Source organism: Mauremys reevesii, linkage group 1 (genome assembly GCF_016161935.1).
Source record: "Mauremys reevesii isolate NIE-2019 linkage group 1, ASM1616193v1, whole genome shotgun sequence".
Lineage (NCBI taxonomy): Eukaryota > Metazoa > Chordata > Testudines > Geoemydidae > Mauremys > Mauremys reevesii.
The window spans coordinates 297249875-297272402 of NC_052623.1; the positions used below are offsets into that span (position 1 = coordinate 297249875).

Genomic DNA, 22528 nt, shown 5'->3' on the forward strand with positions numbered 1-22528 from the left:
TCTAGGGCAAGGGACACTGTGGCTCAATCTTAAATGTTAATGAAATTTTTGGGCATTGACTTGACTAGAATCTAAGGTGTGATTGTCAATGCACAGTGACTCACCACAATATCTCCAGATTGTTTTCGGTCATTAGGAAAGGGATAGATAATAAGACAGAGAATATCATACTGCTTCTATATAAATCCACGGTATGCCTGCATCTTGAATACTGCATGCAGATGTGGTTGCTCCATCTCAAAAAAGGTATATTGGAATTGGAAAAGGTACAGAAAAGGGCAATACAAATTATTAGGGGTATAGAATAGCTTCCATATGAGACGAGATTAATAAAACTGGGACTTTTCAGCTTGGAAAAGAGACGACTAAGGGAGGATATGATAGAGGTCTATAAAATCATGACAGGTATGGAGAAAGTAGATAAGGAAGTGTTGTTTACTCCTTCTCATAACACAAGAACTAGGGGTCACCAAATGAAATTTAGTAGGTAGCAGGTTTAAAATAAACAAATGGAAGTTTTTCTTCACCCAGCACACAGTCAATCTGTGGAACTCCTTGCCAGAGGATGTTGTGAAGGCTAAACCACTAACAGATTAAAAAAAAACAACTAGATAAGTTCATTGAAGATAGGTCCATCAATGGCTATTAGCCTTGATGGGCCAGGATGGTGTCCCTAGCTTCTGTTTGCCAGAAGCTGTGAATGGGCGACAGAGGATGGACCACTTGATGATTACCTGTTCTGTTCATTCCCTCTGAAGCACCTGGCATTGACCACTGTTGGAAGCCAGGACACTGGGCTAGATGGACCACTGGTCTGATCCAGTATGGCTGTTCTTATGTTATTCTGGCAAGAAATCGCCTCTCCCAAAGCCACCTGTTTTGAAAGTGATCAAGTTATTTCATGATTTATGCTGTCAAAACAGATTTAGACCCTCCCCCTTCCCCCTTGGAGACAATGTAAGATGAAACAGCTGTTTCAGTGGAGGAGGGGACTCTAGATGCAGATGGCTTCTTTCTATCCTAAAATGGATTTGATAATTGTTGCAGGCAGAAACAATATCTCTAGATACATTTTCCATTACAAATGAGAAAGACCCAGTGCAGGACCTTTTGTTCAGCTGCGCCTGTAGTAGCTCCTTCTAAAAGGCCAAAATGGGCTGTAAGGGGGATGTCTTGGCAAAGAGCAGTCCTGCCCTAAAGCTGCAGGAGTTTAAGCTGCAGGCTCTTGTTGATCTGTTTATAGCTGTACACTCATCCTCGACAGGAGCAGCTTGATTGCCTCTACAGGCAAACCACCTGCCTTCTGAGTGGGCAGAAGTTGGTGCTTTGATAAATACTTTGGCCCCGGGTGACAAGGAAGCCAGGCGTGGGGTTACGGATTCGGGGCGCGCTGTTCCGCAAGACAATACTCCGCTCTGCCTGCAGGTGGGGGAGGCCCGCGGCACTCGCCTCTTACCTGGAGGCCAAGCGAGGAGGTGCTGCCCTCCCCCGCCCTGCGCGGCGCCTGGTTCACACCCCCTCCCTGCCTGCCTTGCGGGGAGTCCGCTGGGGCCCCGCCGCCAGGAGCCCAGCGCCGCTCGCCGTCTCCATTGTGCGGCCGGCGGCGGAGCGGAGAGGCGAGCGCCCTGTCCCCGGCTGAACCGGTCTGAGCCCCCCCACCCCCGTCCCCTCCTAGCTGCTCACCCCCTCCCCTCCCTGCCACAGCGAGGCTGCCGCTGCCCGGAGGAGCCGCCGAGTTCCCCCGGAGCGCGGGAGGAGGAGGAGCAGGGGGCGCCGCCACCGCCTCGCACTGCAATGTGCCGCCCGCCGCCGCCGCAGCAGCCGTGAGGAGCCGGGTGCGCGCGGGAACCATGCCGGGCTGGAAGAAGAACATCCCCACCTGCCTGCAAGCCGAGCCGGAGCGAGGTGAGCCCGCGGGGCGGCGGGCTGGGACCGGCGCCTTGGGCAAGGGAGCGGGGGTTGTAATGCCGCCGGGGCCTCCTGCTCTCCCTCCTTCCCCGGCCGGCAGCCGCGGAGACCGGGCTCCGCCGGTCCGCTGCCTGGGCGGGCGCTGGGGGAGGGAGCGGAGAGCCGCTCCGAGAGCCGGGCACAAAGCGGGAGCGGGGGAGTGACAGGCATGGAGCGCCGCGCGGGGGGCACGTTCCCCTGCTGCTGTGGCTGCTGCTGGCTGCTAACTTTCCTGGCCGGGGCAGCGCTCCAGCTCCCGGATTTGTGGCTTCTCCCTCGGGCCTCCCCCTCTGGCTGGCTGGGACTGCGGGGGGCTCGCTGCCTCGCAGAGAGGCTTTGCAAACTTTCCTCGTGTGCTCCCTCTGGAGCCCGACCCATGGCTGGCCCTGCGCCGGGAGATTACAAAGTTGCCGAGGCGGTGTGATCAAAGAGAAACCCGGGAGGGGAGGGGGTTGTAGATGGTATGCGTGAAATTCAATATCGGAGTGTTTTTCTAAAGGATGGGCCTGATTCGCTTCCTACTTATACCAGGGTAAATCGGAAGCAACCTCCTTAAGGCAATAGAGTTACACTGGTGAAAGCGGGGAAATCCGGTTCAATGGGTGTAAAACTTGAAGGCAGTCCTATGGGTAAAAGCTGCTGCCGTTTTCAGCTTTTTAGTAGAGTTGCACAGGTACTGGATTGCAATTTTTAAGAGCATGTCCAAACGCAGAAAGTTGCACCAATGGAGTAGTATCTTCATGTAACTCTGAGAATGTTTGCAGAGGACTTGGCTTATTTTTGCGTTGTCTTGCAGGTCACACATTTTATAAATTGCGATTCAAGAAGGTAAATTATAGGGTAACTTTTAAAACGAAGCCTCTGCCTGCTTTTGTGCAAACAGCAGCCGTTTTATTCATGATCCTTACTGGTGATCGATGTATGTAACTTCTAGATTCTTAGCTGAATGTAAATTACAGATCGCACCCAGCTCTCCAGGAATATGTGGAAGTGGCTAGGAGGAGTGGGGTCTAAACGACTGGTCCTTAGAAGTTGTCAGAATTTCAGGACTTCAAAACTGTGTAAATTCTGAAAATGGGGAAAAAATCCTGGGGTTTACTTTCAGAGGGGATGATGGCATCTTAAGTAGTCATACAATTTTAATAACATTGGGAAAAAATTTGCAAATCCCATTAAGAAAACTTTTTAAGGAGATCAACAAGGGATTGTAGCAACGTTCTCAAATAAATTTGGTTAAAGTTAAATCCTGTTACAAAATGATGGATTTGATGTTTTCTGGTCACTTTTCAAAACCAACAATGCTTTGATTTCATTTTATGTGGAATAAAACAACAACTTTGTCATAGTAACTGCAAAAACAAGATCTGTCACCAAGGGTTATGTTGCCATTGCTTTATGGAAGGATTATGTGTATAAAGAAAAAAATCCAGCAAAACAAACATTTGGGAATTTTAGACTGTATCTATTTTATGATTATATGTAAAAAGTTGTAAGTTTTTGATAATGAAGTTTTAATGTACAATCTCATATACTCCTCTAGATGGTAGAGGAGGTCTTTGGTTTTCCTATAGACTAATAAGCCAGGGAATTTATTTCTTTTGACTGTTTTCTTATTGGATACCTCTATGTATTGCTAAGAAGGAACCTAGAAAATATTCAAAGTGAGATTGCATGATCTGCTCTAAGGAAGAGACTTCTGGTCTCAGGCTGGATAGTGAAGCCTGTTTCAGAAGTGTTGTAAGTCACTAAAGTAGGGAAGATGACAATGTACATTAATTAATTAAAAAGGATAATTGAAATGTTAATAATAATTTCAACCATGATAAACTAAGTATCCTCTTATGTTACATTAATGTGATACGTTATTACACATGTATGCTAAACTCTAGATGCATATTTTTGACATGAGTAAATGTGTGGTGCTGTGTTCTGGAAAAATACGGAAATGAGTAGATGACTGACCTGTCACAATATGCTAGCTATTTCTTTAAAATGTGGGAACTTTCAAAGATCTAATATGTGTATTGCAGAGATAGTGAAAGCAAAAAATCCTTCTTGTGCATAAGAAAAAATCAGTCAGGAATGGGTATTGTGCTTTCTGCCTTATATTTTTTTAGTAGTGTACACAATTACTAATATATATATAACTTTTGTCTTTCTAAATCAGCTAAGATGCTGACTTGTAAACAGTTCATATCCTTGTTTGTTCTTATTTTGTATGTAGTATCTCTTATTTTCATTATGAAGCTCAGCAAATTAACATTTAGAAACGCTGATGCTTTTTTTGTATTTTATTTCCACGGGGTAAATAAAGCTCTTCAGAACCTAGAGTAAATAGTTTATTTCTAATGTATGTTTCATTGTATATTGCTCAAGCTTAGCTAATTAACTTAGCAGAATTTTAGTGCTATTTAGAATTTGATCAAACTTTTCTTTTTGGAATTCAGGAAAACATAGTGATCAAAATAAGTAATCATTGTTGAATCAGGTTGTCCTTGAACCTGAATAGTAGAGTAGATTAGAAACTTTTCAAACTGGCCAGAAAAATGGCCAGTGTATTAATGAAATGAAATAAGATGCATCTCTAGCTAATGTAGGAGTTTAGTATGGCATTGACTTAAAAGGCAATTACAAATACAGTTAAATTCTGGTTTAGGGCCAGTTGTGCTAATATACCCCGCTGCTCTTTCCAGACAATATTTTTATTCATTCTTTTATTTTTTTATATATATTATACTAGCATGATATAGATATCTATCATGCTAGTATAATTCTTTTGTATACAAGATATTTATTTTAACCTAATATCACAACCATCTTTTACATCCAAATTAACAAAAAATTACAGAATAAAATTGGATTTCATATTGACTCTTGAGGAATATTTCATAAATACAGATGTACTTTATTTTGAATTGTATTATATATGTTCTGTATTGATCCTTTTTAATACTTGCCCTGTTAGTGGGGTGGGAGGGGGAAAGCTAGTCTTAGTCTTGATGCTTTTCTTTAATCATCAGTAGGTTTGGACACAGGTTTTTAATGTTCTGTATAATTCAATACAAAAAGATCCATTAACTTTGAATTAAGGTTGCTAAATGGCATATTTCTATAAAGCAAACCACAACAAGCAAGAAAAAAGAAAGTTAAGTCATTCTACAGACCATCAGTACTCTTCCCATCAGTTCCCCTTTTCAACAGCCTCAACTACTTTCCATCAAGTTTCCACTGGTAAATCGTTTTCTGCTGGTGGCCATATGCAAATCCGCCTAAGTAAGTCCTGATGCCACTGAGCAGCTTGGCTTTACTCTTGAGGGAATTCTGCACCAAACAAATAAACTATATGCATAATATTTTAAAATTATGCAAAATTTTGCAAAGGTTTCTTGTCAGTAAATAAATGTGGCTCCAGCATGGCAGTGGGGCGCACAGGCCAATGTGTGGGGTGAGAGGCTTCTTTGTGGGGCAGTCTGGGTGCAGGTGGCTCAGTGGGAGATCTGGATGCATGGGAGCTTGTTGTGGGGATTCCAGGTGCAGGGGCAATGGGACTCTGCAAGGGATCCAGGTGAAGGTGGTTGGGACTCAGCAGGGGGGGTCTGGGTGTGGGGTACTCAGTGGGGAGGTTCAGGTGCTGGGGGAGTGGGGCTTGATGGGATAGGGACACAGGTGCAGCTGATTGGGGCTCAGTGGGGTGGGAGTTTGGGTGTGGGGGGACTCATTGGGGAGGGGTCTAGGTGTTGGGAGGTAGGGCTTGTCAAGGTGAGGGTTCGATGGGCCTTCTTAATGGGGGAGTCCCAGCTGCTGCCAAGAGGACGGTGCATGCTGCGCTCCCACTTCCCTGCACGATTCCCCTCTTCCCCCTTTCTTCCCCGTCTCATCCCCCCTCCCTTCACTTCCACATTCCCCTCCCCCTGCCCTATTCCACCCTCCCTTCCTTCCCCACTGCCTCCTCTCCCCACTCCCTCAACCCTCTTCCCTCATTTCCCCCACCCCCTCCTTACCCAGCCCCACTGTGGGCACTCAGTGTTGCACAGAAAACAGGATGGCTCCCGGCACATAGAAGGGGAGAAAACTGGGACCCAGGAGGCAGCGTTCAACCACAGAATCAGGGGAGCCAAGACACAGCCTCCTTAAGATGGCAGCTCTGTGCTTGCAGAAATGGGGGGGGCACTGGCACGTAATCCTGTGTGTCCCCCCCCCATGCCTCATCTCTGTTTGGGGGAGAGCAATGACACCCCCCCCCCCAACTGCACGCAAGGACAAATGGCTTCCCTGTCATTTTCTACAGGGAAGCACAGGAATTCGGGGGGGGGGAGGGCTTTTCTGTGGGCACATAGACCTGCAGAATTTCCCCAGGAGTATGGTGTGTAAGCCCCAGTGGGATTCTCAAATTAGGCATTCCCCATCTATCTTGCCTGCAGGGCCCAATCCAGTAGGCATTCTTAGAGCATGCCTAACCCACAGGGAGAAGGAAATAGCGATGGTCCACTTATAGCCCAGTGGTTAGAGCACTCATCTGGGATGTGTGAAACCCAAATTCAGATTGCTGCTCTGCCTGTTTGGGAGCAGGGGCTTGAGCCTGTGTCTCCTGTCTCCTAGATAAGTGTCCTAACCACTAATTTACAGGTATTTTGGAGTATATCTCTCTCAATCTCTTATGTTGAAGTTGGTCTCTTGGTAGGAAATATGTAAATATTAATTGGGCCAGAGAGAGAGAGTGAGAGAAAACTCTAGCCAAGTGGTTAGTGCACTCTCTCTCTTTTTCTGGCCCAGTGAATATTTAAGTATTTCCTACAGAGTGGAACAACTTCAATAGGAAAGATTGAGAGAGACACCCTATATCCTCAGGGTTAGGTCACTCACTCAGGTTCAGATCCCACTTACCCATTCTGCCTGATTTGGATTTGAACCCAGGTCTTTCACATTCCTAGTAAGTGCTAACTGCTGAACTAGAGGGTTTAAGGGCATCATGACCACAACCATCTCTCTCTCTCTCTCCCCCCCCCCTTTTTTTTTTGTTGTTGCAAGAAAGGGGTGACTGGCTTAGGCATCTAATTGTAGGAGTAAATTCATGGCTGTAAATCTGCAGCAGAGATAAGTAGGTAATTACCTTTGTGGAGCAGGGCTCCTCACCGTTTCCTACTGGCTAGCTTAGACAGGTCACTACTTAGTGTGCTGACTTCTGACAGTCCCATTTTTAGGCACCTAACTCTCCATATGCATTGTATATGGAGGCTGGGTGTCTTAAGTCAGAGCTGAGGATTCCACTGGATGGCAGGGCACCTAAAGTCAGGCATTGTAATACTGAGCCTAAGTCCCCCCACCCCCCGGCCCCTCTCACCTTCTTTCCTGGCTCTAGCCCTTATGTTTTTCTGCCCCAGTTCTCTATTTGTAAAATGGGGCTAATACTTCCTTTCTCATAGATTCCAGTGTCTGAAGGGACCAATGTTGTCACCCAGTCTGACCTGTAGAAAACAGGCCATAGAACTTCCCAAAATCATTCCTAGAGCATAGCTGTTAGAAAAACATCCAATTTTGATTTAAAAATTATCAGTGATGGAGCATCCACTGTCTTGTCTATTCAGATTTTAAGCTCATTGGGCCAGGGACTGTCTCACAAGAACATCAGGATGGCCATACTAGGTCAGACCAATGGTCCATCTAGCCTAGTAGCCTGGCTTTTGACAGTGGGCAGTGCCAGATGCTTCAGGGGGAATGAACATAACAGGGCAATTTATCAAGGGATCTGTCCCCATTTGTCTAGTCCCAGCTTCTGGCAGTCAGAGGTTTAGGGGTACTTAGAGCATGGGGTTTTGTCCCTAACCATGTTGGCTAATAGCCATTGGTAGTTCATGGAGGATAGGTTTATCTGATGTGTTTTTTGAACCCAGTTATATTTTTGGCCTTCACAGCATCCCTCTGGAACTGAGTTTCCCCAGGCTGACTGTGTGTTGTGTGAAGAAGTACTTCCTTATATTTGTTTTAAATGGGCTGCCTATTAATTTCATTGAGTGACCCCTGGTTTGTATATTATGTGAAAAGGTAAATAACATTTCCCTGTTCAGTTTCTCCACACCATTTTATATGCCTCTATCATATCATGTCCCCCTTAGACATCTCTTTTCTAAACTGAAAATCCAAGCCTTATTAATCTCTCTTCATATGGAAGCTGTTCCATACCCCTAATCATTTTTGTTGCCTTTCTTTATATCTTTTCCAATTCTAACTTATCCTTTTTGAGATAGGGTGTCCAGAACTGCATGCCATATTCAAGGTGTGTGCGTACCATGAATTTATATAGTGGCATTATGATATTTACTGTCTTATTATCTATCCCTTTCCTAATGAGTCCTCACATTCTGTTCACTTTTTTGACTGCTGCCGCACATTGAGCAGATGTTTTCAGAGAACTATCTGAAGTTTGACTCCAACTATCACATTGACTCCAAGATTTCTTTCTTGAATGATAACTAATTTAGACCCCATCATCGTGTATGTATAGGAATTGTTTTTTCAGTGTGCATTACTTTGCATTTATCAACATTGAATTTCATCTGCCATTTTTGTTGCCCAGTCACCCAGCTTTGTGAGATCCCTGTGTAACTTTTCACAATCAGGTTTGGACTTAATTATCTTGAGTAATTTTGTATTGTCGGTAAATTTTGCCACCTGACTGTTTATCCTCTTTTTCAGATCAGCTATGAATGTGTTGAACAGTACTGGTCCCAATGCAGATCTTTGGGGGACCCTGCTATTTACCTCTCCATTGTGAAAACTGACCAGTTATTCCTACTCTTTGTTTCCTATATTTTAACCAGTTACTGATTCATAAGAGGACCTCCCCTCTTATCCCATGACTCCACACTTTGCTTAGATCCTTTGGTGTCGGACTTTGTCAAGGGCTTTCTGAATGTCCAGGTACACTATATCCCCTGGATCACCCTTATTCACATGTTTGTTGACCCCCTCAAATAATTCTAATAGGTTGGTGAGGCATGATTTCCCTTTACAAAGGCTGTGTTGACTCTTCCCCGAACATACTGTGCTCATCTGTGTTTGATAATTCTATTCTTTACTATAGTTTGAACCAGTTTGCCTAGTATTGAAGTGTATGTACAGTGCCTAGCATAATGGGACCATCATCTCATTTGGGGGATTGTAAGGGCGGCCATAATACATATAATAAGTAATGTTGTTATAAAAATAATTTGTTTATATTGGTAGGTTATGTGGGCTAGCAAATTGAACTCCAAAGTTTAATTTCCCAATGCCTTAATATCTCAATGCTTATTAGTTTATTGGTATGGATAAGAATTTTTTCCTATAGAGATCTGATGTCTCCCATGCCCCTCCACTCTACAGTCTCTCTTACCCCTTGGAGAGCTGCATTCTTTCTCCATGTTCTCTTGTAGAACCCAGTTCCAGACAATGTTCTATTAATTCTCTTCCCTGTTTAGCTTTAACCATAGATGTGCGCATATCATATGCACACAGTGGGGGGTTTTTTTAAGCTGACTGTAATAGGGAAGTAGGAGGCATGATGGGGAGTACGTTGAGGAGCAAGGATCTGGAGAGTTTGGGGAGCAATATACAGGAGTGGGGCATTGGGGGGTGTTAGGTGGGATCCTGTGATTATGGAGCCAAGCGATATGTGGTGATGTGGGTGGATGGGACTAGTAGGGCTGAATTGGGGGGGAAAATTGAACTTGAGGTAGGAGAAACATTGAGAGAAGTGGAACAGAGAGGTCCACTATGATGGACCACCTATGGCTTGTCAGAACACAAATCTTGTTTCCCCAGGCCCTTCCCCCCTCAAGTCCTATATTTTTCTCCCATGATCTTACACACATTCCTTCTCATCCTCTCCTCAACATCCCTACTCAACACACAAGCTCCTCTTTATATGTAGCTGCCTGATCATCTTTGGCTCCCTATGGAACCTCTTTGGCTCCCTGTGGTGTGGTATACTCAGGAAACCAGGGGTGTGTGGATAGGCAGGTTGTGGGAGCCATAGGGGTGATAGACATACAGTGAGGAGAGAGAAGCCTTGTTAGGAGAGCGGGGAGCTGTGTGACAGTCCTTGTATGTCAGTCCAAGTGCATTTATGTTGAGGGATTAACTCTTAAAGGGCTTCCTGCTACTGTTGCTTCTGCTCTCCAGCACACCAATGCGGCAGTATTAGGGGAGCATTCTTTGGGGAACCCTTCAAATGCTGTTGCATCAGTGCAGAGACTCATCTCGTCCAGTATACCAGAGGTGTAGTGCAGTAGGCCCAGTGTAGCAAGCTGTGTCTGTGCCAGGTCATTGGCTCTTTAAAAGCTCTCCCTGGTGCTGCTACCTTAATATGTTGAGGAACCTTACAAAGACTGGTATCTTGATGCAAACACATCAGACTCTCACTACACCCCCAGATTCCCTGCTCAGCTGAGGAACCTCCTTGACCCACCTCTGCACACATCTTGTATATCTGTACTTGCCCCCTTCTGGCAAAATTATGGCAATGCCATAATTCCTGCTGCTCAGACTGTCTCCTTGGCTCACTAGAGTTATGTACAGAGAGCATAGATGCTGAGTCAGGGATACAGCAGGTCAGAAGAATTTGATGAAAACAAAATTTCAATGGAACTTTATTTTAAGTCAAAATAAATTAACGGAGTTTTGCCAAGGCTAGCTGATCAAATCTAACTATATTCTGAATGAAGAGAATAAGTTTGTGTTTAAGTTTAAAATTTCAAAGAATACCGATGAGGTAGGGTGTGTGTATGTATGTGTGGCGGGGGGTGGGTGGGAGGGAGGGAATGGTGCGGGACTTTTGATGGTTTATTTAGAAGATCGAAAGCAAAGTGAGGAAAACAAGTTAACATTTTTAAAAAAAGATAATTTTTAAATGTCTTTTCTGCAGAAGTTGGTAACAATTTTTCTTTATAAATTGTATGGAGCATTCACTTGGTCTCTGGAGAATTATTGTGCCAGATCTAGAGACTAAATCCAGTAGATTAAAATGTAAAAGAGGGATTTTAGTCTTGTTTAAGTGCAGATTGCAACATATCCTTTAACTATGGAGTTGGTACTGCTGCCTCCATAATTTAATACCATAATGAAACAGTATCTGTAGAGACTGGTCTTTCTTCGATTCCACTACTAATCTTACTATGAGTGAGTGTCCTCTTTTAGAAGACTGGAATTATGCTCTGTGTTGAGTAATGAAACTAACATATGGCTGTTGTGGTAAACCTTGTCACTTCAGAAATGACATGTGAAGACTCACCAGTGTAAGATGATGTATCATTAAAATTCAGGGCACACTTTCCCCAGTTTTTTCTGTCTAAGCTACTAAACCAAATCCAGTTTAAAATTCTTTCTTAGGTGACATTTGAGCAAATACTTTGAGAGAAACATTTCTGGAATTCATACTATTCAATATCCCTTCCAATCAAGTTAAATTTAAACAAATAAAAACATTTTATGGGACTCCAGTGTCAGCTTCATAGCTGATCAAGTTTAACAGGAATGTAACAAATAACATAAGAACAGCCATAAGGGATCAGACCAAAGGTCCATCTAGCCCAGTATCCTGTCTTCCGACAGTGGCCAGTGCCAGGTTCCCCAGGGGGAATGAACAGAACAGGTAATCATCAAGTGATCCATCAGCTTGTCTTGTTTGTTCCCTGCAGAACTGCTTGGTATCCCTTAGTGTATACACATAGTTTAAAAAAGTTCATTTATTTTGTTCTGTATAAAATAAATGAGCACCTATTCTTAACTCCATGAATTCTTGACAGGTTAAATATACAGTTGTCATAATTGACTCCCACAGTCTTGCCCCACTAACTCAGTGCTCAGTAACAGAAAAAACAAGAGACAATAACCCCTTTCTTTTCCCCTGCTGCTCCTCGAAGACAGGAAAAAATAGATTTTGCAGCTTGGCTTGAAGGTCAACAAAATCTGCATGAAGGAAGAAATCAAAGTCCCAAAGCTGGCAGGCCCCCATGACAACAATCCCTTGTTTGTTAAACTGGCGATTGCTCTATCTTGAGCATTTCCACTGGCTGCCTCTCTCCCTGAGCAATAATGCCAGTTACAATCTCTCAGATGATAAATTTCTTAAGTCTTTTGTGGCTCTGTAGGTCAAAACCAACACCCTTGAAGTCTCCCAGACGCCTATGGGCAGCAAGTGCAGATTAAAGCAGTGGTGTAATACAACAAGATCGACTGCTTTAAAAATCAGGCTACAGACTTTGCACTGCCTCAGTTTCTGGATGATTTAAAAATGTAATCTCATGCAAAGCATGTTGCAGTAGTCTAATCTTGAGGTGAGAAAGGAATGGATGACTATCTCCTAGCCATATATAAAAAAGAAAAAGCTGGTTTGGCTGTAGTTGCCACCTGAAAACTTAACCTGACCCCTAATTTGCAAACTTAAACAACAAAACGCAGATGCTATCTTTTGGCATCTCTTCTGATTGCTTTTCCCAGCCAACCAACATTTCAGTTTGATTGAATTGTTTCTCCGACAGCTAGTCCTCATCCAGGCCTTAATTTTAACCAAACACCGGGTAGGGCCAAGACTTCTTCTCCAGCTAGCTAGGATGAGATGGAGATTAAAAAGTTGGGTGTCATCAGCATATGTTGCCACACATGTCTTGTCACTAATCCTCCCAAAAGCTACACATTAAACAAAATGGGACCTTGTGGAATCCCACACAAGAATGCCTTCAGGGAAGCAAGAACAATTTCTCACTATCATCCTTGTAGCGAGAGAGGAAAAGAGCCATATAAGAGCAAACCCCATCCACCTCCCCTGTGATCTGATGCAGCCAAATCAAGGACACCTCCTGAGCAACAGCACTGAAGGAATGTGGATGTAAAATGATCCTCATGGGTACCTGATTTTCATCCATCAGTCAGAAAAGCTCATCTACCTTAGCTGTTTCTGTGTTATACCCAGTGGTACCCATATAAGACAAGTAACTCTGAAGCCAATAAACACTTAATTGTTTTCCCATAACTTTTTTCAGTAATATTAACCCAAAATGGAAAGCTAGATAAAGGGTGTTAGTTGACCTGTTTTGTTGCCAGTTAGTGATGGTTTATTGAATCACTAGCAATATATGCTATTTATTAAGGGAAGCCAGCAACCTGTGCTCCTTCCAGGAGGGACTGACTGTCTTCACCAACAGTGGGCCCTATTCTTTTCATTGACCTTCATGAACAAGACATGAGTCTTTAGAACAGGTTGTTGAACAAAGTGCTCCCAACTCAGGTAGGGGAGAAGTAGGATTTCTACTGTCAAAAATGTGTTGGTGACAGCTCTGCCTGAATCAGAGAAACTTGATTGGCAAAATAAGAGGAAATTTCTTCCCGGCAGGAAATTGTCATATAAACCATTGAGTGAGACAACGTGGATTAAACTATCCATTATCCAAAACCAATCTACTGTTCTATGCCCTTCAAAGGAGGAAGCATCAAACGAGGTTCATTACCTTAATAAGAGAGGTGCAATCTTGAAATGCAGGAGTTAGTGGTCACTCCATGATTTATATAAAATTTCCAAATTATTCTTCTCAAATCCCGACTCAACCAATGGGTCAAGAATGGAAGTAGCTGTGTGAGGTGAGCCAACAATGTCTGGGATGTTTTATGGTCAACATGGGGGGGCAATGAAATCCTAAACTCTTTTTTTCAAACAATTTGTCTTCCACATGGATGCTGACGTTACCGAGCACTGACTGTCTTAACTCGTCAATACCATGCTGGTGAGGTACTTAATCATTTTATGACAGGATTCCGTAATGTAACAGGACAATGTGCACCACAACTGGTTTCAACTGCATCCTGGGATTCTCACAAGATGAACTTCCTATATTCAATCTAGCTGGGAGTAGGAGAACTATATTTCAGGTTGGATGCTAATAGCACAGCCCTGGTACTTCCTTGCTGATTTTCCTCCTTTGGCTTGTGCTGATTTTTTTTCAGCTAATACAAACTACGCTATACTAGCTGCTGCAGCATTGTCTAGCTAGGTGTCATTGATATATATATATATATCTATATGAAGTTGAGCATCTAATGTTTTATCGAATTGTGGGCTGTTATAACTTTGACCATCAACCTTACATTATTAGTCAAAGAAAATGGAAGGCCAGGTTCCTTGTACACTAACAAACTAATCTTTTGAGAGTGAATACCAATCAAAACTACTGGCATCTTTTTGTGGGAAGGTACACTGAACATCAACACTCTCTCCATAATAGCAAAAAATATTTGTGTATGTTCTAATATATTGCCAGAACATGTACTGAATAACTTTTTTTTTTGTATAAAACTTCTGATTGTGCACTTTTTTAGTGAACTTTAATGAATCAAGACTTCTGTTAGTCTATAAGGTGCCACAGGACTCTTGGTCGCTTTTTACAGATCCAGACTAACACGGCTACCCCTCTGATACTTAATGAATCATGATTCCTGTATAATGTAGCACTTTCTTCAAAATTTTAGCACCAGCTTTATTACTTTTTGTTTATATTACCTGTGCAGCCAGAGACATCAATTGGTTCAAGGTTCTGTTGGGTGCTGCATGAATATAGAGTAAGAAATGGTTTCCTGTCCCGAAGACCTTACATTGTGAATTAAAACAAGACAATAAGTGCCAGTTTTCAGGTTTCAAGCCCTTTTATAGGCTACAAATTAACAAGGTATAAATTTTATATAACTAGTCCCTTTACAATTGCACTCAAGAGTCCAGTTGTCCATGGTTCAAGATTTTTTTTTTTAAAGCCTCTTCTGTCAACCAGAGCGTATTGGTGAGAATTATTTTTTGTATTGGTGAATTATTTTTTAACTGGTGAAAAATGAAGTATACATATTATTTGGTAGGAGCTGATAGTATACCCAACCCTGTACAATGTCAGAAACAGTCCCTCTCTATGGAGTAAAATGGGCAAAAATGGTATTGGGACATCCTTTCTGCACCTGAATTTGCCTTATTCTCGAAATGAATAAGCAGGATGCATTTTGTTTTTAAAGAGAGCCTACTTTAAAAATGAGAGAGAGAGAAATCTGTTAAAATGAAAGGAATTCTTGAAACAGACTTACTGTTTTAAAACAGAATCACAATTTACCATCACATTCAGTCAGCTTTGTATGGTAAATACTATAGCAACAGATACCTCCTTTAAAGATTGGTTATATACCAGGGGTCTCAAACTCAAATGACCATGAGGGCTAGTTCATTGGCCCGAGGGCCTCATCACTGACACACACACCCCTCGCTGCCCCCCACTCCACCCCTTCCATGAGACTCCACCTCTTCCAACCCCTTCCCTGAAGTCCCCACCCCAACTCTGCCCCCTCCCTGCCCCCAGAGGGTGCATGAGGGGTGTGGTGGGCACTCAGGGTAGGGAGTTGGGGTGCAGGCAGGGGGCTCAGGGTGCAGCAGGGGGTTGGGGTGCAGGCAGGGGGCTCAGGGCAGTGGATTGGGGTGTAGCAGGGGACTCAGGGCAGGGAGTTGGGGAGCAGGGTGCAGGAGGGCTTCGGGCTCTGGGGTGGCAGCGGCACACACCGGGGCCAGGGCAGGCTGCCGGCCCCGGCCTTGCTCCGCTTCGGGAAGTAGCTGGAACCATGTCCCTGTGGGCCCTGGGGGAGGGGGCCACAGGGCTCCGCACGCTGCTTGCTTCGCCTCCAGGTACCTCCCCGAAGCTCCCATTGGCTGCAGTTCCCCGTTCTTGGCCAATGGGAGCGGCGGGGGGGGGGCAGTGCCTAGAAGCCAGGGCAACACATGGAGCCCTCTACTTCTCCACCCCCTCCCCCTGCCGGCTGCAGTGATGTGATGCCAGCCGCTTTACGGAGTGGTGCGGGGCTCGAGGGGGAAATCCTGCGGGTGTAGTTTGCCCACCCCTGGCCTGGAGATAGGCCGGGAGGGGGGAGGGGCAGGCGCAGGCTGCTTGGCGGGCCGCAGGAAACAGTCCCGTGGGCCGCGTGTTTGAGACCCCTGTTATATATGAAGTGTTGTAACCTTTCCAGCTCTAATAGATAAATGGCGCCTTTTTAATTTATCTTCATCAAGGTGGACTTGCATCTCAATTCGTTTATATTGTAGGTGCTTGAATAAAACAATGTCTTTGGAATTTAAAGGGCCATCAGCTTCAACTTTTTGCATACGAGCTTTTTTCATTTTAAGCAATAGGTAAATTGTAAGACCTCTCCCATTGTCTCTCACTCAAAATTGGCAGAGGGATTCAGGGAGGTGACCTGAAACTACTTTTGAATTTCATTTTTTTTAAATTATATTTTGGATTGACACTGTCCTTTAATACTATTCAAATGTGTGCCTACTCTTGAACCCAGGGGATATATTTTAGCATAGACAGGAAAGGTATGTATATGATACTCATGAATGAGATATTGAGTAGCAGGATAGGAATGGTAGCAGCTGCCAGAGGATACTGGGAGCAGGAACTGGCTATGGTCACTGTATGCTTTCTCTCACTCTGTAATAGGCACCATTTGATCAGCTGTTTCTTCTCCTCTTCCCCTCTCACACTGTGCCCAACTCCCATTAGCAGGATGATGGAAAGCACATTAGGTCAGCAAGGGTAAGCAGCCTCTGTCTGGTGTAGCTGTGTTTTGTGAGGGAACTAATTTATAGGAAATTGGGGAAAATACATGAATTATTATGTACCTTTGACTTGTTTGTCTTGTCTATTTAGATTGTAAGCTCAGTGCGTCAAGGAGTGTGTACTATGTGTTTGTATAGCACATCGTGCAGTGGAGCCCTGATCCTGACTGGGTACTACTGCAGTACAAATAAATAAACTTTGTATTCTTTAACTGTCAGCTTCTTAAATTGGGGAAGGGTTGGCCTCTTCATGGAGCTTGTATATTTCTCTGTCATCACCAAGCACTAGGAAGTAAGAATGGACAAGGTATAGGTAATCTTGGTCATCACTAGCTAGTTGAGAAATTTCTGGCATCTGGACTTAGCAAGCAAAATTATAAGTGCAATGGATTGACTCCTTTGCTAAAATGTCGTTATCCATCTGTCTTCTCGATATCTGTGCATAAACCATGGGCAAATGGCAAAGCAAAGGATCCAAATTTTGTCCTTGTTTGCACAGACCTCTTGTTGACGTCAGTGGGATATGTCCAGATACAGTGAGGGCAGTATTGGGACCAATGTTTAAGGTAAAGTTATTCTTCTGGAGTAATAAGATCATTGAGTAACAAAATGAAGAATTAACTTCAGTGATAAAATGTGTGTAAGTAAAGCATCTGTACTTTTATGTAATGAATGGATTATTTACATGATAGCTTGAATAAGAGAGATAGTAATTTGTTCTATTAGAGAGAAACTATATTGGTAATCATATGGAAAATATTGCCACAGAATCAGAGCTAAATGCACTGCTGGTAGAAGGTAGGTTTAACTCCATTGACTTTTGTGTGGGGATCTGTTTGCTTATTCCAGCACTGAATTAGGGCGAGTCTCTTGTTGCCTTTTGCAATGGAGTCAGTTCCTTATATTGTTCCAAGATCTCTTTCTGAAAAGGACAAGAGAACTGTTAGCAAACGACATTACCTTCACGTCTCTTCCTGCCAGATTTGTGGCTCTTATTTTTTCTTTTTTTTTTCTGTCATATTTGTAGATAGCATGATATCCTGTGTGTTGGTTAAGGAGACTTAGGCATACAACCAGATAATATATTCAAGGAACTTTTCATAGTTATTTGAGGAGTACATTGGTAAAGTGCTTAGAGTTGTTAATAACAAAGCCTCCCCCAAACTCTGCCCCCAGCCACACCAGTAGTATATAAGATACAAGTTTTGACTGTTTTGTTGTAGAAGTTTGTATGTGTACTGTGATCTGATAGAACCAGTAGAATTAATACTTTCTATTACACAAACACATTTTGAAATTAGAATTTGTAATCCATTTAACTCTCCATGTTCACTTGGAGACTGATAAGACTGTTTACAAACTGTGCAGGAGCTAGATAAACTGTGCCAGGCTTTGCAATTCCGCAGTAGAACAATTGGTTGGAGGATTGGGACAATTGGGGATGGAGGAGGGACAATGCAACTGATCAGCTAATAGTATAATTTGGTAGCTTTAAATTTGGGGCTTTTGTGTTTCGGTATCTTAATTGACAAATTAGAGGATATTTACCAGTAAGTAAACACTTAAGTCTACAGCATGCCTGAGATTGTCTTGTTCTCTTGAGTGTTGCAATTTAGTATGAAATTGTATTGATGACTGTAATTTTCACATGGGTAAGATTGGGAAAATATAGGTGGTGCTGCTTTCTCAAGCTCTGCCCATCCATGATGCCAAAATGAAACACCGCTTAGATTCTAAAAGTCTTCATAATTGTCCCTCTTCTTCCTTACATGCTTTGATTAGCAGGGACAAAGTTAACAACATTGTCATAATTTGGCTTGAGAGGGGAGTTCATGTCTCTCTGAGCTATTGCCTTAAGGCTGTCTGTACATTCAGGCAGACATCACTGCCCGGGTTTATGTTAATTTTCAATACGCAAACCCTATTTTAACAACCATTAGGGGGATAGACTTGACTATTTTTTTTAAATGAAAATATAGATTCTTGAACACAAGATGGAAGCCACCAGGGTAAAGTTTTGGGTCTCTATGCAACCCATCCCAATCTGATCAATGATTATTGTCATGGAGTAGAGCTATAGGCAGCCATGCCTAGTGGTCAGAGACAGGATCTGAGCAAGGCTGGGAAAAAGGCAGGCACAAGAGTGGTTGCAGCTTTGGGCACAAGCATTGAGCAGCTGCAGCCTTGATGCTGTTGCTGGGCTTAAGAACAGGCTTGGTGATGCCTCTCAGCCAATTCGGGTCTGGTCAATCAGGTTGTACATCTGTTAGATCAGTTAGCTGGTCCCAAGCTTGACTTCAGGCCCTGATTGCTGGTAGTTAGGATGTAGGACAAACATGGGCTTTCAGGTCAAGGAAATGCAAATACATCTGGACCTTAATTTTGGTGGTAAATATGTTGGTTCAAACTTCAAAAGAATAAAGCCTATGTAAGTCTTTTTAATGGCCTTTTTGGCTTGTGGGATATATGTACCACACATGCGTGCACACTCCCTATATTCTTTCTATATAGAATTTTAAAATAAAAAGCTAGTAGACTCAATTTCTTTTTCATTGTGTCTGAAGGATTCAGGACAAATAAATGGGAAAGACTATCTCCTAGCATTTGGATATAAGATCTCAGCTTTGGTAAACTGTTTCTTTGTACTGAGGTACACTTTTTTTGTGATATGGGGGGGGGAAATATGGTCTGTATCACTGTAAAAGTTATATTTTTCATTCTCCTTAGATACATCTATATCTCAGTTTCCACTGTTTAGAGTGCATTTATTTAAACATTACTGTAGTATATGAGACAATCTGTGTACACAAGTGCATTTTTTTTTGCAGATTATCAGTTATTAATTGTCTGCCCTGGAAATAGGGTAACCAGATGTCCTGGTTTTTATAGGGACATCCTGATATTTGGGGCTTTGTCTTTCTTATATAAGCACCTAATACCCCCCACTTCCGTCCCAGTTTTTCACACTTGCTGTCTAGTCACCCTACCTGGAAATAGGAAGAAAAGGGTCAACTGGGGACTGAAGTGCATTTTCTTTCTGCTTTCATTTAACAGGCTAGTATTGATTATTTAGTCACCCTGACCCCCATTTTTATAAAAAGTGATGGTCAGTAAACAATGAGTGAAGCCACACGTCCAACAATAAAATTTACCTGGAAATATATTACTACAACATTACATACAATTAAAAAACAAACAAACAAAACCACAAGCAACAAACTCCCAGAATTTTAAGAAAACAACTTCGCCAAGTAGCTGGCTTAAATATAAACAACTCCTTTTACTGTTGAATTGTGGTGTAGTAGACAATCTGAAAAAAGTGTCTTAGTATGTTTCTTGCCCTTGACATCACATTTCATTTGACATCTTCTCCTCTTCTTGTACTCCTTGCTCTGTTCTTCATGATCTTTTCAGGGTTGACTGTGTGTGTGTGTGTGTGTGTGTGTGTGTGTGTGTATATATAATTTTTTTTTTTTTTTTTGGACAGACCTCTTTTTGTAACTAGATGTGTTTGATAGTTTTCTATGGCATAGATGCAAATCAGTAAAACAAATAATAGCCTGATGGGCCCTGTTTCTCAAAATCGTACAACTCCTTCATGTTTAGGCTAATACTCTAGAGAAATGAATTAAAAAGTAGTCTTTAATTTATTTGTTTAATGTCTTTTTATTATTTGATTAATAGTAAATGCATACACTAATTATAAACAATCTGTTCCCTGCAATTTTTAGTTTTGCTTCCAGCATTCCAATTATTAAAATTGAAGTCTAATATATTTACATGGAACGCGTGTTGTAAAAAGATGCTGAATATGTCAGTTAGTGAATGGGAAAGCATTTCTGAATTTTATGCAAGTACATGTATATGTTACCTTTTTTTGCAAAACATGTTTTATAATCAGTTACATAGAATATATAATGTACTTTTGACTAGATTATTCCTATGTAACATGAGCTGACAAAATCATTTTAATGTACATATAGGCTTGCAAGTTTAGTATTTTGAAGTTTAAATTTGACCTACCCAAAAATATAGCAATATGATTAATATTTTCTCAATTCTATTTTACATTTTTTTTGCTGCATGCTGTCACTGAAAATATTGCAGATAAAGATCCAGTCCTGCAATCACTTGCACATATGTTTAACTTTACTACTGAGACAAGGTGGGTGAGGTAATATCTTTCATTGGACCAACTTCTGCTGGTGAGAAAAACAAGTTTTTGAGTTTACAGAGAGCTTGAGTTTACAGGTCTCGTTAGAGTTCTCATCGTAAAGTTAAACATGCATAAGTGTTTACAGGATGGGGCAAAACATTTTAACTGTATTTAAAAATGTACCCACTGTTTTTGTAGACTTGGGATGTTCTGTGTGTTTCTGGTGGAGAATAGCAGAAGGAACGCAGTCGAGTCCTGTCCCTAGAATTGTGCTGATTTTATCAATTGTGGTAGTACATTTATTTAAAATGTAGTAAGCAAAGCTGGGTGTATAATTTAAAAACTGAAATTATCCTACTTTCACAGGTATTCTCTTTGCAATCAATCAGTGTTTTAATCCAGCGTTTAAAAAACCCCCACAAAATGAAAAAAGCTGACATGACTTACAGTATTGTTACACAGACCTGTTTAAGTGGGATTGAGCCAGCAATTTGCCAAGTTTGGGGGTAATCCAGCAAAGCACTTAAACACATATGTGTTTTTCTGGATTGTGACATGGTGCTCAACATTTTGTCTGGTTCAAGCTGTATGACAGGATAGGACACGTTGGGACTAGTTTGTTGTTGTTTTTTAAATCCCCAGTATATTTTCGTTACATTTTCAGGTAGAGGTTAGGGCCCTGATCCAACAAACCTCTCAGAGCTTATGTGTAATTTTGAGCATGAGTTCTTTCTGAAGTCGGTGTGCTTAAAGCCGTGGACGAGCATAAGTGCTCTGCTAGATCAGGGGCTAGTTATATAAAGAAATAAACAGTTTTTGTTTCATATTACGATCGCTCTTGTCCGAGTGGCTGGCGGTCGGGGCTCTCGCTGTCAACCTCGCGCATGGCAGGGCTTCCGCTTTTTAGCCCCGAGTAGTTGGTGGCTGGGGCTCCCACTGTATAATTGGAACAAAATGTCTGGTTATCAAAAAAATTTAGCAGGCATAACATAACACTTGAGTGTTTTTATATTGTTCCAGCAACTTTTAATTAAACTAAACAAATAGGTCTTCTCTGTCTTCCAAATTACCACAATTAATAAAGGGCCATTACTACTTCTCTGTGATTTTCTATGTTTTGTCCACTACTCAGCTGCAATTATTTGACAGTCATCCGTGATTTAAGTAGGGCCTTAAATATATCATCTATATAGATAGATATAGTGGGTGAGAGGAAAGGCAGGGAGGTAAAAAGGAATGAAAATATCTTTAAATTTTTACCTTAGAAAAAATGAGAGAATTTTTTTATGAATGAAAAGCCTATTTTCAAGAAAGGCATGTTTTAAATATTGGTGTCTCTTAAATATTTTTCACTTTATTACAGCGTAAACAAGAAATAATTAAACTGTTAGTTAAAAATACTTTTTAAAAATGTTTTTAATTAAACTTATTGTGTTTGAGTGACGGACATGTGTAACAAACATACATTAAATGATAAAGTAACACATAGAATTTCATCACCTTGGACAACTAACAGATTACTGAGAATGAGTCTGAGATTTCAGCGTGCTTAAGTGGTGCCTAATCATCAGTAATCAGACACAGGGTTTTAGAAGTCATTATCTAGTTAGGAAAGGGAGAATTTTTATTTTATTTTATTTTTTGGCAGGATGTAGGACCCACTCGAAAATTAATAGCTCTAGATCTGGAACAAACCCTAAATTTTTAATTTTGGGTTCCATATGGTTCTTATAAAACTCAAGAGTTGGTTTGCTATTCAGTAAAACCTCAGAGTTACGAACACCTCTGGAGTGGATGTAGTTCGTAAC

General features: G+C 42.0%; 1 protein-coding gene across 3 annotated transcripts in view; it reads left to right on the forward strand.

Annotated features, from left to right (window-relative positions):
* The first annotated feature begins 1372 nt into the window (after window positions 1-1372).
* GRIP1 (glutamate receptor interacting protein 1) overlaps window positions 1373-22528 on the forward strand; it is a 536924-nt gene continuing 515768 nt past the window's right edge. Inside the window, exons 1-2 of one of the 3 annotated variants that reach the window (XM_039501819.1) lie at window positions 1373-1425; window positions 1705-1905. In XM_039501819.1, coding sequence (XP_039357753.1) covers window positions 1851-1905 — 55 coding nt within the window. In that variant the 5' untranslated portion in view covers window positions 1373-1425; window positions 1705-1850. Of the gene's footprint in view, window positions 1906-22528 lie in introns of all 3 variants that reach the window. The other 2 variants (XM_039501825.1, XM_039501812.1) reach the window with 2 other exon arrangements.